Source organism: Oncorhynchus masou, chromosome 9 (assembly GCF_036934945.1).
Source record: "Oncorhynchus masou masou isolate Uvic2021 chromosome 9, UVic_Omas_1.1, whole genome shotgun sequence".
NCBI classification, from domain to species: domain Eukaryota; kingdom Metazoa; phylum Chordata; class Actinopteri; order Salmoniformes; family Salmonidae; genus Oncorhynchus; species Oncorhynchus masou.
The window spans coordinates 17,583,206-17,601,368 of NC_088220.1; the positions used below are offsets into that span (position 1 = coordinate 17,583,206).

An 18,163-nucleotide genomic window follows, 5' to 3' on the forward strand; every position below is an offset into this window, starting at 1 on the left:
GGCATCAAAAATACAGACAACAAAAACAACATTCTGTACAGTTTTCAGGCAAGGATAGGATAATACAGATGTAGGATCCTAATTTGAGCCAGTTAGAAGCCTTTTTAAACCTTCAATACGCTACAAGTTTTCATTTCCTGCTGTGCAGGAAAATTCTCAGCAACAAAAGAGTGATCAAATGATGATCCTACATCTGTATATACTCCCATGAGTTACTAGCTTTACTGATCAGCAAACCAAGCAGACAGAAAATACTTGTTATTTTTCTTCAACAGCTAAGACCTCAATTAACCCCCTGTGGGGTTAACTATCCTTTTAATTTCTGGGAAAGGTTTCTACTGAAAAAGCACTACAAGGTGTTTCCAAACAGTAATAGAAGCAAACACTAATGGTTGAAAGAAGACAAACACTTGAGTCAGGCGAATCAATCTGATCCAATACAATGCTTCCTGGAAACAGTTGCTATGGTGGCGCGTCAGTGGAGACAAGAGTGGGACAAGTGACTTGGAGGGGTTGACTCTTGGAGCTAACCTTTAATCTAACAGGCATAATTTTGTCTTCATCAGGTCACAATCAAGACGAGAGGGAGAAGGGGAGACAGACAGAATGAGGGAGAGAGACAGGAAGAGGAAGAGAAAGAGAGAGACAGACAGACAAAGAAAATACACCACCTGCTCTGACAAACAGCATGTTTAAAGCACATTTTGAAATTCGTCCCAGTTGGGTGTCACCTTGGCCTGTGGGACCTGTGAGTTCACAACAACCCCTTAATTAACGTCCTCTAATCGCAACACATCCCAGGGATACTTTTACTGCCCACGGAGGAAGTGGGCGTCAGAGCTAACTAACTGCTTTCAATACCTTCTCCCTGCAGGGCGACACAATGCAGTGAGAGTGAGAGAAAGAGGACAGAGAGAGATAGAGGAGGGAAGAGAGAGGAGAGACAGATAAAGGAAAGAGAGTGAGAGGTAAAATGAGAGATGGGTGACAAGAGTACAGAAAAATACAGGGGTGGAGGGAGTTAGAGGAGACCGGAGAGAGGAGAGAGAGAGAGAGAGAGAGTGGTGGAGAGAGAGGAGATAGGAGAGAGGAGATCAGAGAGAGAGTGGTGGAGACAGAGGAGAGAGAGAGGAGATAGGAGAGAGGAGATCAGAGAGAGAGAGTGGTGGAGACAGAGGAGAGAGAGAGGAGAGAGTTAGAGGAGATCAGAGAGAGAGAGAGTGGTTGAGACAGAGGAGAGAGAGAGGAGATAAGAGAGAGGAGATCAGATAGAGAGAGTGGTGGAGACAGAGGAGAGCGAGAGGAGAAAGTTAGAGGAGATCGGAGAGAGGAGATCGGAGAGAGAGAGAGTAGTTGAGACAGAGAAGAGAGAGGAGAGATAGTTAGAGGAGATCAGAGAGAGAGTGGTGGAGACAGAGAGAGAGAGGAGAGAGTTAGAGGAGATCAGAGAGAGAGTGGTGGAGACAGAGGAGAGAGTTAGAGGAGATCAGAGAGAGAGAGTGGTGGAGACAGAGGAGAGAGAGAGGAGAAAGTTATAGGAAATCAGAGAGAGAGAGAGAGGTGGAGACAGAGGAGAGAGAGAGAGGAGAGAGGAGATCAGAGAGAGAGAGTGGTGGAGACAGAGGAGAGAGAGAGGAGATAGGAGAGAGGAGATCAGAGAGAGAGAGTGGTGGAGACAGAGGAGATAGGAGAGAGGAGATCAGAGAGAGAGAGTGGTGGACACAGAGGAGAGAGAGAGGAGATCAGAGAGAGAGTGGTTGAGACAGAGGAGAGAGAGAGGAGAAAGTTAGAGGAAATCAGAGAGAGAGAGAGTGGTGGAGACAGAGGAGAGAGAGAGAGGAGAGAGAGTTAGAGGAGATCGGAGAGAGGAGATCAGAGAGAGAGAGTGGTGGAAACAGAGGAGAGAGAGAGGAGAGAGGAGATCAGAGAGAGAGAGTGGTGGAGACAGAGGAGAGAGAGAGGAGATAGGAGAGAGGAGATCAGAGAGAGAGAGAGTAGTTGAGACAGAGGAGAGAGAGAGGAGATCAGAGAGAGAGAGTGGTGGACACAGAGGAGAGAGAGAGGAGATCAGAGAGAGAGAGTGGTTGAGACAGAGGAGAGAGAGAGGAGATTGGAGAGAGGAGATCAGAGAGAGAGTGGTGGACACAGAGGAGAGAGAGGGGAGATAGGAGAGAGGAGATCAGAGAGAGAGAGTGGTGGAGACAGAGGAGAGAGTTAGAGGAGATCAGAGAGAGAGAGTGGTGGAGACAGAGGAGAGTGAGAGGAGATCAGAGAGAGTGGTGGACACAGAGGAGAGAGAGAGGAGAGAGTTAGAGGAGATCAGAGAGAGAGAGTGGTGGAGACAGAGGAGAGACAGAGGAGAGAGAGGAGATCAGAGAGAGAGAGTGGTGGACACAGAGGAAAGAGAGAGGAGATCAGCAAGAGAGAGTGTTTGAGACAGAGGAGAGAGAGAGGAGATCAGAGAGAGAGTGGTGGAGACAGAGGAGAGAGAGAGGAGAGAGTTAGAGGAGATCAAATCCAAATTGAAAAACTCCCATATCTACTGGGTGAAATTCAGAGAGAGAGAGAGTGGTGGAGACAGAGGAGAGAGAGAGGAGATAGGAGAGAGGAGATCAGAAAGAGAGAGTGGTGGAGACAGAGGAGAGATAGAGGAGAGAGTTAGAGGAGATCGGAGAGAGAGAGTGGTGGAGACAGAGGAGAGAGAGAGGAGATCAGAGAGAGAGTGGTGGAGACAGGGAAGACAGAGAGGAGATCAGAGAGAGAGAGTGGTGGAGACAGAGGAGAGAGAGGAGATAGGAGAGAGGAGATCAGAGCAAGAGAGTGGTTGAGACAGAGGAGATAGAAGAGGAGATCAGAGAGAGATCAGAGAGTGAGTGGTGGAGACAGAGGAGAGAGAGAGGAGATAGGAGAGAGGAGATCAGAGAGAGAGAGAGTAGTTGAGACAGAGAAGAGAGAGAGGAGATAGTTAGAGGAGATCAGAGAGAGAGTGGTGGAGACAGAGGAGGGATAGAGAGGAGATCAGAGAGAGTGGTGGACACAGAGGAGAGAGAGAGGAGATCAGTGAGAGAGAGTGTTTGAGACAGAGGAGAGAGAGAGGAGATCAGAGAGAGAGTGGTGGAGACAGAGGAGAGAGAGAGGAGAGAGTTAGAGGAGATCAGAGAGAGAGAGAGGGGTGGAGACAGAGGAGAGAGTTAGAGGAGATCAGAGAAAGAGAGAGAGTGGTGGAGACAGAGGAGAGATAGAGGAGAGAGTTAGAGGAGATCGGAGAGAGAGAGTGGTGGAGACAGAGGAGAGAGAGAGGAGATCAGAGAGAGAGTGGTGGAGACAGAGGAGAGAGAGAGGAGATCAGAGAGAGAGAGTGGTGGAGACAGAGGAGAGAGAGGAGATAGGAGAGATGAGATCAGAGAGAGAGAGTGGTGGACAGAGGAGAGAGAGAGGAGATAGGAGAGAGGAGATCAGAGCAAGAGAGTGGTTGAGACAGAGGAGATAGAAGAGAGGAGATCAGAGAGTGAGTGGTGGAGACAGAGGAGAGAGAGAGGAGATAGGAGAGAGGAGATCAGAGAGAGAGAGAGTAGTTGAGACAGAGAAGAGAGAGAGGAGATAGTTAGAGGAGATCAGAGAGAGAGTGGTGGAGACAGAGGAGGGATAGAGAGGAGATCAGAGAGAGAGAGTGGTGTAGACAGAGGAGAGAGAGAGGAGAGAGTTAGAGGAGATCAGAGAGAGAGTGGTTGAGACAGAGGAGAGAGAGAGGAGAGAGTTAGAGGAGATCAGAGAGAGAGAGTGGTTGAGACAGAGGAGAGAGAGGAGATAGGAGAGAGGAGATCAGAGAGAGAGTGGTGGAGATAAGAGGCAAGCGAGAGGAGAGAGTTAGAGGAGATCGGAGAGAGGAGATCGGAGAGAGAGAGAAGTTGAGACAGAGGAGAGAGAGGAGAGATAGTTAGAGGAGATCAGAGAGAGAGTGGTGGAGACAGAGGAGAGAGAGAGGAGTAAGTTAGAGGAAATCAGAGAGAGAGACTGGTGGAGACAGAGGAGAGAGAGAGAGAGAGGAGAGAGTTAGAGGATAGAGGAGATCAGAGCGAGAGAGTGGTGGGGACAGAGGAGAGAGGAGATCAAAGAGAGAGAGAGTGGTTGAGACAGAGGAGATAGGAGAGAGGAGATCAGAGAGAGAGTGGTGGAGACAGAGGAGAGAGAGGAGATAGGAGAGAGGAGATCAGAGAGAGAGAGTAGTTGAGACAGAGAAGAGAGAGAGGAGATAGTTAGAGGAGATCAGAGAGAGAGTGGTGGAGACAGAGGAGAGAGAGAGAGGAGATCAGAGAGAGAGTGGTGTAGACAGAGGAGAGAGTTAGAGGAGATCAGAGAGAAAGTGGTTGAGACAGAGGAGAGAGAGAGGAGATAGGAGAGAGGAGATCAGCGAGAGAGAGAGTAGTTGAGACAGAGGAGAGAGTTAGAGGAGATCAGAGAGAGAGAGAGTGGTGGAGACAGAGGAGAGTGAGAGAGGAGAGAGTTAGAGGAGATCAGGGAGAGAGAGAGTGGTGGAGACAGAGGAGAGTGAGAGGAGATCAGAGAGAGAGAGTGGTGGACACAGAGGAGAGAGAGAGGAGAGAGTTAGAGGAGATCAGCGAGAGAGAGTGGTGGAGACAGAGGAGAGAGAGAGGAGAGAGTTAGAGGAGATCAGAGAGAGAGAGTGGTGGACAGAGGAGAGAGAGAGGAGATCAGAGAGAGAGAGTGGTTGAGACAGAGGAGAGAGAGAGGAGATCAGAGAGAGAGTGTGGTGGACACAGAGGAGAGAGAGAGGAGATATGAGAGAGGAGATCAGAGAGAGAGAGTGGTGGATACAGAGGAGAGAGAGAGAGCAGAGAGTTAGAGGAGATCAGAGAGAGAGAGAGTGGTGGAGACAGAGGAGAGTGAGAGGAGATCAGAGAGAGAGAGTGGTGGACACAGAGGAGAGAGAGAGGAGAGAGTTAGAGGAGATCAGAGAGAGAGAGAGTGGTGGAGACAGAGGAGAGAGATAGGAGAGAGTTAGAGGAGATCAGAGAGAGAGAGTGGTGGAGACAGAGGAGAGAGAGAGGAGATCAGAGAGAGAGAGTGGTGGACACAGAGGAGAGAGAGAGGAGAGAGTTAGAGGAGATCAGAGAGAGAGAGAGTGGTGGAGACAGAGGAGAGACAGAGGAGAGAGAGATGTAGATCAGAGAGAGAGAGTGTTTGAGACAGAGGAGAGAGAGGAGATAGGAGAGAGGAGATCAGAGAGAGAGTGGTGGAGACAGAGGAGAGAGAGAGGAGATCAGAGAGAGAGAGAGAGTAGTTGAGACAGAGGAGAGAGAGGAGATAGTTAGAGGAGATCAGAGAGAGAGTGGTGGAGACAGAGGAGAGAGGGAGGAGAGAGTTAGAGGAGATCAGAGAGAGAGAGAGAGTGGTGGAGACAGAGGAGAGAGAGAAGAGAGAGTTAGAGGAGAACAGAGAGAGAGAGAGTGGTGGAGACAGAGGAGAGAGAGAGGAGATCAGAGAGAGAGAGTGGTGGAGACAGAGGAGAGAGTTAGAAGAGATCAGAGAGAGAGAGTGGTGGAGACAGGAGAGAGAGGAGATAGGAGAGATGAGATCAGAGAGAGAGAGTGGTGGAGACAGAGGAGAGAGAGAGGAGATAGGAAAGAGGAGATCAGAGAGAGAGAGTGGTGGAGACAGAGGAGAGAGAGAGGAGATCAGAGAGAGAGAGTGGTGAAGACAGAGGAGAGAGAGAGGAGAGAGTTAGAGGAGATCAGAGAGAGAGAGAGAGAGAGAGTGGTGAAGGGGGAGGAGAGAGAGAGGAGAGAGTTAGAGGAGATCAGAGAGAGAGAGTGGTGGAGACAGAGGAGAGAGTTAGAGGAGATCAGAGAGAGAGAGTGGTGGAGACAGAGGAGAGAGTTAGAGGAGATCAGAGAGAGAGAGTGGTGGAGACAGAGGAGAGTGAGAGAGGAGAGAGTTAGAGCAGATCAGAGAGAGAGAGAGAGTGGTGGAGACAGAGGAGAGCGAGAGGAGAGAGAGAGGAGAGAGTTAGAGGAGATCAGAGAGAGAGAGTGGTGGAGACAGAGGAGAGCAAGAGGAGAGAGTTAGAGGAGATCAGAGAGAGAGAGTGGTGGAGACATAGGAGAGCGAGAGGAGATCAGAGAGAGAGAGAGAGTGGTGGAGACAGAGGAGAGCGAGAGGAGAGAGTTAGAGGAGATCAGAGAGAGAAAGTGGTGGAGACAGAGGAGAGCGAGAGGAGAGAGAGTCAGAGATGTCTGTCCACTCTGTGAGTTCTGAGTCCTCTTCACCCGAAAGAACAGAACACCTGTAGCTCCTCTAGGGATGAGAGTCTCAGCTCTAAGGGCCTCAGACAGTTACTTTGTCACAACACCAGGTTTAGTCTAGATGGGTTAGCTGTAGTGGAGGGGGATTCCCTATGAGGAAAGAGTAATGGAGCACTTAACCAGAATGAGAGGAGGCCAGAGGGGAGGGAAGGGAAAGGCCATAGTCACTTATTTACATGGTGCATTGGGTTCATCTAGACCAGTTGGATGGCCTGGCAGTCGAAGACAAAGGACATCCATGAGTCTCTATTCAGCAAGCAGAGTTTTAAACAGATTAAGAGGACAGTTCATTCACAAAGAGCTGACTCAGAAAGTCCCATGTCAGCTTTGGATGAGTCATTGAACTGTTCTGTACACGGGAGGCCTCAGTAGTAATGCCATCTTAATACTGTCAAAACAATGTCTGGCTATGTTTGTGGAATCTCAGAATCAGTCTGCTGTGGAGAGAGAGGGGAGAGAGGTGAGAGAGGAGAGAGGTAGAGGTGAGAGAGAGAGAGAGAGAGAGAGAAGATAGAGGGTGAAGAAAGAGGTGAGAGGAAAGAGGAGAGAGGGGAGAGAGGTGAGAGAGGTAGAGGTGAGAGAGAGAGAGAGAGAGAGAGAGAGAGAAAGATGAGAGAGGAGAAAGGAGAGGTGAGAGGAGAGAGAAGAAAGAGGAGAGCGAGGAGAGAGGAGAAAGAGGAGAGAGAGGATAGAGGAGAGAGAGGAGATATATAGAGAGGTGAAGAGAAAGGAGAGATAGGTGGGAGGCATGGGAGGCCTCAGTAGTAATGCCATCTTAATAGTGTCAAAACAATGTCTGACTATGTTTGTGGAATCTCAGAATCAGTCTGCTGTGACCCCCAGGGCTGCATTATATATATACATTTTGGAGGGGTTGGTTACAGCAGAAGACACATATCCGACTCTTATAGATTAATAAATTCTTCTTCTTCTGAAAGCTGTGGGTGAGAAGCAGGGATGGATCACTGATTACTGGTCACTGGTGTCCAAGCAGCAGCAGGAGGAGAAGGAAGAGTGTCAGAGGGAGAGCCCCATCCAGGTGACTCAGAACCAGGACAGCCGCAGACGAAGACGGCCCTCCCGCCCTGTCGGAAGTGAGCTGAGGGGTCAGCAAATGGTCATGGAACGTGAAGTCATCCATAGCCAGGTTATCTGCCAGATCTAAGACAGAGATAGACCAGGAGACAGACGGACAGACAAGGAGGCAAACAGACAGACCAGGAGACAGACGGACAGACAAGGAGACAAACAGACAGACCAGGAGACAGACAGACAAGGAGACAAACAGACAGACCAGGAGACAGACAGACAAGGAGACAAACAGACAGACCAGGAGACAGACAGACAAGGAGGCAAACAGACAGACCAGGAGACAGACAGACAGACAGACAGACAGACAGACAGACAGACAGAGGATACAAACAGACAGACCAGGAGACAGACAAGGAGACAGACAGACAAGGAGACAAACAGATCAGTAGACAGACAGACAGACAGACCAGGAGACAGACAGACAAGGAGACAAACAGATCAGTAGACAGACAGACAGACAGACCAGGAGACAGACAGACAGACAGACAGACCAGGAGACAGACCAGGAGACAGACAGACAGACAGACAGACAAGGAGACAAACAGATCAGTAGACAGACAGACAGACAGACCAGGAGACAGACAGACAGACAGGCAGACAGACCAGGAGACAAACAGACAGACCAGGAGACAGACAGACAGACAGACAGACCAGGAGACAGACAGACAGACAGACAAGGATACAAACAGACAGACCAGGAGACAGACAGACAGACAGAAAGACAGACAGACAGACAGACAGACAGACAGACAAGGAGACAAACAGACAGATCAGTAGACAGACAGACAGACCAGGAGACAGACAGACAGACAGACAGACAGACAGACAGACAGACAGACAGACAGACAGACAGACAGACAGACAGACAGACAGACAGACAGACAGACCAGGAGACAAACAGACCAACCAGGAGACAAACAGACAGACGAGGAGGCAAACAGACCAACCAGGAGACAAACAGACAGACGAGGAGGCAAACAGACAGACAGACAGACAGACAGACAGACAAGGAGACAAACAGACAGACCAGGAGACAAACAGACAGACCAGGAGACAAACAGACAAACAGACAAACCAGGAGACAAACAGACAGACCAGGAGACAAACAGACAAACAGACAAATCAGTAGACAGACAGACAGACAGACAGACCAGTAGACAGACAGACAGACAGACCAGGAGGCAAACAGACAGATCAGTAGACAGACAGTCAGACAGACAGACCAGTAGACAGACAGACAGACAGACCAGGAGACAAACAGACAGACCAGGAGACAGACAGACCAGGAGACAGACAGACAGACAGACAGACAAGGATACAAACAGACAGACAGAAGACAGACAGACAGACAGACAGACAGACAGACAGACAGACAGACAGACAAGGAGACAAACAGACAGACCAGGAGACAGACAGACAGACAGACAGACAGACAGACAGACAGACAGACAGACAGACAGACAGACAGACAGACAGACAAGGATACAAACAGACAAACAGACAAATCAGTAGACAGACAGACAGACAGACCAGGAGACAAACAGACCAACCAGGAGACAAACAGACAGACGAGGAGGCAAACGGACAGACAGACAAGGAGACAAACAGACAGATCAGTAGACAGACAGACAGACAGACAGACAGACAGACAGACAGGCAGACAGACAGACAAACAGTCCAGGAGATAGACAGACAGATAGACCAGGAGACAGACAGACAGGCCAGGAGACAGACAGACAGGACAGGAGACAGACAGACAGGCCAGGAGACCAGAGAGGAGTGGGAGAAGAACGAGAATGATTAGAAGCATAGAAAAAACACTACAATAATGATTAGAACAAACATTGTCTCTCATGTTGAATAACCCATGTTGTATAATGTTGAATAACCTATGTGGTATAATCTTGTATAACCCATGATGTTGAATAACCCATGATGTGAATAACCCATGATGTATGATGTTGAATAATCCATGTTGTATGATGTTGACTAACCCATGATGTTGAATAACCCATGATGTTGAATAACACATGATGTTGAATAACACATGATGTTGAATAACCCATGTTGTATAATGTTGACTAACACATGATGTTGAATAACCCATGATGTTGAATAACCCATGATGTGAATAACCCATGATGTGAATAACCCATGATGTATGATGTTGAATAATCCATGTTGTATGACGTTGACTAACCCATGATGTTGAATAACCCATGATGAATGACATTGACTAACACATGTTGAATAACACATGATGTTGAATAACCCAGGATGTTAACTAACCCATGTCGTATGACGTTGACTAAGCCATGATGTTTAATAACCCATGATGTATGACATTGACTAACCCATGATGTTGAATAACCCATGATGTTTAATAACCCATGATGTTGAATAACCCATGTTGTATAACGTTGACTAACCCATTATGTTGAATAACCCATGATGTATGACATTGACTAACCCATGATGTTGAATAACCCATGATGTTTAATAACCCATGATGTTGAAGAACCCATGATGTATGACATTGACTAACCCATGATGTTGAATAACCCATGATGTTGAATAACCCATTATGTTGAATAACCCATGATGTATGATGATGAATAACCCATGTTGTATAACGTTGACTAACCCATGATGTTGAATAAACCTTGATGTTGAATAACCCATGATATTGAATAACCCTTGATGTATGACATTAACTAATCCATGATGTTTAATAACCCACGATGTTGAATAACCCATGTTGTATAACGTTGACTAACCCATGATGTTGAATAACCCATGATGTATGACATTGACAAACACATGATGTTGAATAACCCATGATGTTTAATAACCCATGTTGTATGATGTTGACTAACCCATGATGTTGAATAACCCATGATGTTGACTAATCCATGATATTTACTAACCCATGTCGTATGACGTTGAATAACCCATGATGTTTAATAACCCATGATGTTGAATAACCCATGTATAACGTTGACTAACCCATGATGTATGACATTGACTAACACATGATGTTGAATAACCCATGATGTTTAATAACCCATGTTGTATGATGTTGACTAACCCATGATGTTGACTAACCCATGATGTTGACTAACCCATGATGTTGAATAACCCATGTGGTATGATGTTCAATAACCCATGTTGTATGACGTTGACTAAGCCATGATGTTGACTAACCCATGATGTTGACTAACCCATGATGTTGAATAACCCATGTGGTATGATGTTCAATAACCCATGATGTTTAATAACCCATGTTGTATGACGTTGACTAAGCCATGATGTTTAATAACCCATGATGTATGACATTGACTAACCCATTATGTTGAATAACCCATGATGTTTAATAACCCATGATGTTGAAGAACCCATGATGTATGACATTGACTAACCCATGATGTTGAATAACCCATGATGTATGACATTGACTAACCCATGATGTTGAATAACCCATTATGTTGAATAACCCATGATGTATGATGTTGAATAACCCATGTTGTATAACGTTGACTAACCCATGATGTTGAATAACCCATGATGTATGACATTGACTAACCCATGATGTTGACTAACCCATGATGTTGAATAACCCATGATGTATGACATTGACAAACACATGATGTTGAATAACCCATGATGTTTAATAACCCATGTTGTATGATGTTGACTAACCCATGATGTTGAATAACCCATGATGTTGAATAACACATGATGTTGAATAACCCATGTTAACTAACCCATGTCGTATGACGTTGACTAACCCATGATGTTGAATAACCCATGATGTTTAATAACCCATGATGTTGAATAACCCATGTTGTATAACGTTGACTAACCCATTATGTTGAATAACCCATGATGTATGACATTGACTAACCCATGATGTTGAATAACCCATGATGTTTAATAACCCATGATGTTGACTAATCCATGATGTTTAATAACCCATGTTGTATGACGTTGACTGACCCATGATGTTGACTAACCCATGATGTTGAATAACCCATGATGTTGAATAACCCATGATGTTGAATAACCCATGATGTATGATGTTGAATAACCCATGTTGTAGTACGTTGACTAACCCATGATGTTGAATAACCCTTGATGTTGAATAACCCATGATGTTGAATAACCCATGATGTATGACATTGACTAACCCATGATGTTTAATAACCCACGATGTTGAATAACCCATGTTGTATAACGTTGACTAACCCATGATGTTGAATAACCCATGATGTATGACATTGACTAACACATGATGTTGAATAACCCATGATGTTTAATAACCCATGTTGTATGATGTTGACTAACCCATGATGTTGACTAACCCATGATGTTGACTAACCCATGTGGTATGATGTTCAATAACCCATGTGGTATGATGTTGACTAACCCATGATGTTGAATAACCCATGTGGTATGATGTTCAATAACCCCGTAGTATGATGTTGAATAACCCATGTGGTATGATGTTGACTAACCCATGTGGTATGATGTTCAATAACCCATGTGGTATGATGTTGAATAACCCCGTAGTATGATGTTGAATAACCCTTGTAGTATGATGTTGAATAACCCATGTGGTATGATGTTCAATAACCCATGTGGTATGATGTTCAATAACCCATGTGGTATGATGTTCAATAACCCATGTGGTATGTCCATCCTTTGCGTGATGCCTTATGCAGCTGTAAAAACAACATTACATTGGAGGAACAGAAAACAAAACTTGCCCTGCACACAGAGGCCATATACTGGTGTGGACAGTATATCAGATCAACATTTGTAATAGGTCAAAATAATAGCTCCTTTTCACTGGATATGAGCTTTAAAGTTGAAACTTAAACCTATGGGAATGAGAAGGATTTCCCATGAAGATCTTAAATTATTCATAAACTCATGTCAAATACATGGTATGCTGAAAGCTGGATATTAAAATCATGTCATCCCATACCAATGCAAACATCACCATCCACAATCCATATGTTTCAGTTTGTTCACATTTCAGGGAGGATGGACTATACCAGTTTATTATAGCAGCTTATTACAGGTTAACATAACAGTTTATAATAATCTGGTATAATAACAGGTTATTATAACAGGATATTATAACAGGTTATTATAACAGCTTATTATAACATCTTATTATAACGGCTTATTATAACAGGTTATTATACCAGCTCATTATAACAGCTTATTATAACAGGCTATTATAACTGCCTATTATAACAAGATGTTACAACATCTTATTACAACATCTTATTATAACAGTTTATTATACCAGCTTATTATACTATCTTATTATAACAGTTTATTTCAACAGTTTATTATAGCAGGTTATTAAAACAGGTTATTATAACAGGTTGTTATAACAGCTTTTTATAACAGGTTATTATAACAGGTTACTATACTACCCATCATCATACAGTTGCAACCAAATAGTGTATGTTGGCACCCTTGCACTTTTATTCTATAATTGCATATTTCTTTTCAAATACGTTGAAATGGAAAAGCAGATTTTGGTTTCCACACCTTGTTATTGGATTTTCAATATGACAGAGTTGCATTTTCAGAAGTTTACAGTTTAAACCATCAATAAAATGATTGGGACCACAGAATTAGTACTTGGTTGCACAGACTTATCCGCTGACAAATGCTTCTGTAGCCATCAATGAGCTTGACCTTTCTACAGGTAATGTGGCAAAATGTTCTTTAAAGATTTGATTCTCACCCGCGGCTGCTATCTCTTACATCATGTTCTTTAGCCTCAGCAGCTGTTACTGATGCAGATCTCTCTCTCTCTCTCTCTCTCTCTCTCTCTCTCTCTCTCTCTCTCTCTCTCTCTCTCTCTCTCTCTCTCTCTCTCTCTCTCTCTCTCTCTCTCTCTCTCTCTCTCTCTCTCTCTCTCTCTCTCTCTCTCTCTCTCCCTCTCTCACCCTGTCTCTCTCTCACCCTGTCTCTCTCGCCCTGTCTCTCTCTCTCGTTCTCCTGTCTGTCTCTTCCCACACTCGTTCCGTGGTGCTTTGTCTGGGAGAAAGCCATGATGGAGACAGAGATATGAAAGGTGAGTGAGTTATGAAAAAGGTCAATATGATATCAGTAATGAAGGGCTACTACAGTGAGGCACGCCAGCTATGTGTGGATCTGTCTCCTGTCACGCCAGCTATGTGTGGATCTGTCCTGTCACGCCAGCTATGTGTGGATGTGTATCCTGTCACGCCAGCTATGTGTGGATCTGTCTCCTGTCACGCCAGCTATGTGTGGATCTGTCTCCTGTCACGCCAGCTATGTGTGGATCTGTCTCCTGTCACGCCAGCTATGTGTGGATCTGTCTCCTGTCACGCCAGCTATGTGTGGATGTGTCTCCTGTCACGCCAGCTATGTGTGGATCTGTCTCCTGTCACGCCAGCTATGTGTGGATCTGTCTCCTGTCACGCCAGCTATGTGTGGATCTGTCTCCTGTCACGCCAGCTATGTGTGGATCTGTCTCCTGTCACGCCAGCTATGTGTGGATCTGTCTCCTGTCACGCCAGCTATGTGTGGATCTGTCTCCTGTCACGCCAGCTATGTGTGGATCTGTGTCTTGTCAGGCTCCCAGACACACAGACAACCACACACACAATACCCACGAGCAGCAGCTAATTTCTCACATAGCTCCCTCTTATTGTCATAGAGCCAGAGCAACACACATGAGCATACACTCACACACAATCACACATACATACAGTACACACAATCACACATACATACAGTACACACAATCACACATACATACAGTACACACAATCACACATACATACAGTACACACAATCACACATAAATACAGTACACATAACACACATGCACACGTGCTCCCGATCCGAGCACCTAAAATAACTGATAGCAACAGATTGAATTAGTTGACACATATGATCTGTGGTGAGTTTTGCCCCCAGGTCAGAGAGACGGTTCCTGTAGCTGATCCACAGAGAGGAAGTGGCTGTGATCAGAGTAGCAGACAGGGCTTTTATTAATACTGGACTAGAGTGAGTGAGAGCTGGGATCATCTCAGGAAAAGAGAGAGGATCCAGCTGTCTCAGGGGTCCCTGATGCCCATAAGCCCAACGCAGCCAGCTCAGGTACCATCTCAACCAGCAGCCAGCCCAGGTACCATCTCAACCAGCAGCCAGCCCAGCCAGCTCAGGTACCATCTCAACCAGCAGCCAGCTCAGGTACCATATCAACCAGCAGCCAGCTCAGGTACCATCTCAACCAGCAGCCAGCCCAGCCAGCTCAGGTACCATCTCAACCAGCAGCCAGCTCAGGTACCATATCAACCAGCAGCCAGCTCAGGTACCATCTCAACCAGCAGCCAGCTCAGGTACCATCTCAACCAGCAGCCAGCTCAGGTACCATATCAACCAGCAGCCAGCTCAGGTACCATATCAACCAGCAGCCAGCCCAGGTACCATCTCAACCAGCAGCCAGCCCAGGTACCATCTCAACCAGCAGCCAGCCCAGGTACCATCTCAACCAGCAGCCAGCCCAAGTACCATCTCAACCAGCAGCCAGCTCAGGTACCATCTCAACCAGCAGCCAGCTCAGGTACCATCTCAACCAGCAGCCAGCTCAGGTACCATCTCAACCAGCAGCCAGCCCAGCCAGCTCAGGTACCATCTCAACCAGCAGCCAGCTCAGGCACCATCTCAATTAGAGGTCGACCGATTATGATTTTTCAACGCCGATACTGATACCGATTATTGGAGGACCAAAAAAAGCCAATGCCGATTAATCGGACGATTTTTATTTATTTATTTGTAATAATGACAATTACAACAATACTGTATGAACACTTATTTTAACTTAATATAATACATCAATAAAAATCAATTTAGCCTCAAATAAATAATGAAACATGTTCAATTTGGTTTGAATAATGCAAAAACAAAGTGTTGGTGTCACGGGATACTAGGAGTGGTGGGTTGAAATCAGGCGCAGAGAGCAGGGTTCAGTATATCGTGAATTTATTCTCCGGCCAAAAAACAGTCACGCCAACATACAGGGCGCATTGAACAGACCAGCCCAAACACAGGACAAAACAGTCCGGAGAATACACACATGAAAACCACATCCAACAGAGTAACAAAAACAATCCCGCACAAAACAAGGGCGGGACAACCTACTATATATAGGGAAGCTAATTAAACTAAAATACACACAGGTGAAACTAATAAGACAAAACCAACAGACAAATGAAAAAGGGATCGGTAGCGGCTAGTAGGACGGTGACGACGACCGCCGAGCACCGCCTGAACAGGCAGGGGAGCCAACTTCGGCGGAAGTCGCGACAGTTGGAGAAGTAAAAGTGCAATATGTGCCATGTAAGAAAGCTAAAGTTTGAGTTCCTTGCTGAGAACATGAGAACATATGAAAGTTGGTGGTTCCTTTTAACATGAGACTTCAATATTCCAAGGTAAGAGGTTTTAGGTTGTAGTTAATATAGTATTTATAGGACTATTTCTCTCAATACCATTTGTATTTCATATACCTTTGACTATTGGATGTTCTTATAGGCACTTTAGTATTGCCAGTGTAACAGTATAGCTTCCGTCATTACCTCGCCCCTACCTGGGCTCGAACCAGGAACACAACGACAACAGCCACCCTCAAAGCAGCGTTACCCATGCAGAGCAAGGGGAACAATTACTCCAAGTCTCAGAGCGAGTGACATTTGAAACGCTATTAGCGCACACCCCGCTAACTAACTAGCTATTCCACATCGGTTACACCAGCCATTAGGCTGATAGGCTTGCGAAGAGCTGCTGGCAAAACGCACAAAAGTGCTGTTTGAATGAATGCTTACAAGCCTGCTGCTGCCTACCATCGCTCAGTCAGACTGCTCTATCAAATCATAGACTTAATTATAACATAACACAAGAAATACGAGCCTTTGGTCATTAACATGGTCGAATCCGGAAACTATAATTTCAAAAACAAAACATTTATTATTTCAGTGAAATACGGAACCGTTCTGTATTTTATCTAACGGGTGGCATCCATCAGTCTAAATATTCTTGTTACATTGCACAACCTTCAATATTATGTCATAATTACATAAAATTCTGGCAAATTAGTTCGCAATGAGCCAGGCTGCCCAAACTGTTGCATATACCCTGACTCTGCGTGCAATGAACGCAAGAGAAGTGACAATTTCACCTGGTTAATATTGCCTGCTAACCTGGATTTCTTTTAGCTAAATATGCAGGTTTAAAAATATATACTTCTGTGTATTGATTTTAAGAAAGGCATTGGTGTTTATGGTTAGGTACAGTCATCCAACGATTGTGCTTTTTTCGCAAATGCGCTTTTGTTAAATCATCCCCCAGCGTTGCATTGATTATATGCAACGCAGGACACGCTTGATAAACTAGTAACCATGTGTAGTTATAACTAGTGATTATGATTGATTGATTGTTTTTTATAAGATAAGTTTAATGCTAGCAAGCAACTTACCTTGGCTTCTACTGCATTTGCGTAACAGGCAGGCTCCTCATGGAGTGCAATGAGAGACAGGTGGTTAGAGCGTTGGACTAGTTAACTGTAAGGTTGCAAGATTGGATCCCCCAAGCTGATAAGGTGAAAATCTGTCGTTCTGCCCCTGAACGAGGCAGTTAACCCACCGTTCCTAGGCCGTCATTGAAAATAAGAATGTGTTCTTAACTGACTTGCCTAGTTAAATAAAGGTACATAAAAAATATATATATATATATTTTTTTTTTTAATCGGCAAAATCGGCGCCCAAAAATACTGATTTCCGATTGTTATGAAAACTTGAAATCGGCCATAATTAATCGGTCGACCTCTAACCTCAATCAGCTTCCAGCCCAGCCAGCTCAGGCACCATCTCAACCAGCAGCCAGCCCAGCCAGCTCAGGCACCATCTCAACCAGCAGCCAGCCCAGCCAGGCTAGGGACCATCTCAACCAGAGGAAGAGGAAGGTAAATAAATAAATCTCAAATGCTGCTACTGCTGAAAACCTCCTCTGAATTTCTTTGCAATTACGATAGCAGTTGAATGGAGGCCAGAGGACAATTCACTTCGTTCTCCTCTATCCTCTGACAGAGGCAGTCGACATTCTTCTAGGCTCCAAAAGGACGATTAGTCATTGCTAGCCAAGGTGCAATTCAATACAGCTTTTATATACACTGAGGGGAGGGGTGTGTGAAGCTATGTGTGAATGGATGAGTTAGTGAGGTGTGTGTGTGTGTGTGTGTGTGTGTGTGTGTGTGTGTGTGTGTGTGTGTGTGTGTGTGTGTGTGTGTGTGTGTGTGTGTGTGTGTGTGTGTGTGTGTGTGCGTGCGTGCATGTGTGTGTGTGTGTGTGTGCGTGCGTGTGTGTGTGTGTGTGCATGCGCGCGTGTAGTACCTCGTAAGACCATTGGCTGTACAAGGCTGGCGTGAGTAAAAAAAATCTCAGCCCTGAAATACACAAGGGACAAATCCATTAAAAAAAAGTCTCTCTCGCAAGTTTAAACACTTGTACATGAACGGCACCACAGGCAGGCCTTGTTTGGCAGGCTCTGAAAAACCCAACTGGCTCTGGACACTGCAGATACCCTGCACTTATTTTACGGAGACAAGCAGGGACTAATAATATCCTGTTATAATTAGTGATGAACACCTGTGTGTGTGTGTGTGTGTGTGTGTGTGTGTGTATGTATGTATGTGTATGTGT

General features: G+C 45.3%; 1 protein-coding gene across 1 annotated transcript in view; it reads right to left on the reverse strand.

Moving 5' to 3' along the window:
• Positions 1 to 6,813: 6,813 nt before the first annotated feature.
• gpc3 (glypican 3) overlaps positions 6,814 to 18,163 on the reverse strand; it is a 443,954-nt gene continuing 432,604 nt past the window's right edge. The window contains exon 8 of the mRNA XM_064973352.1: positions 6,814 to 7,484. Within this exon, the coding sequence (XP_064829424.1) occupies positions 7,300 to 7,484 (185 nt within the window). The 3' untranslated portion in view covers positions 6,814 to 7,299. The remainder of the gene's footprint in view (positions 7,485 to 18,163) is intronic.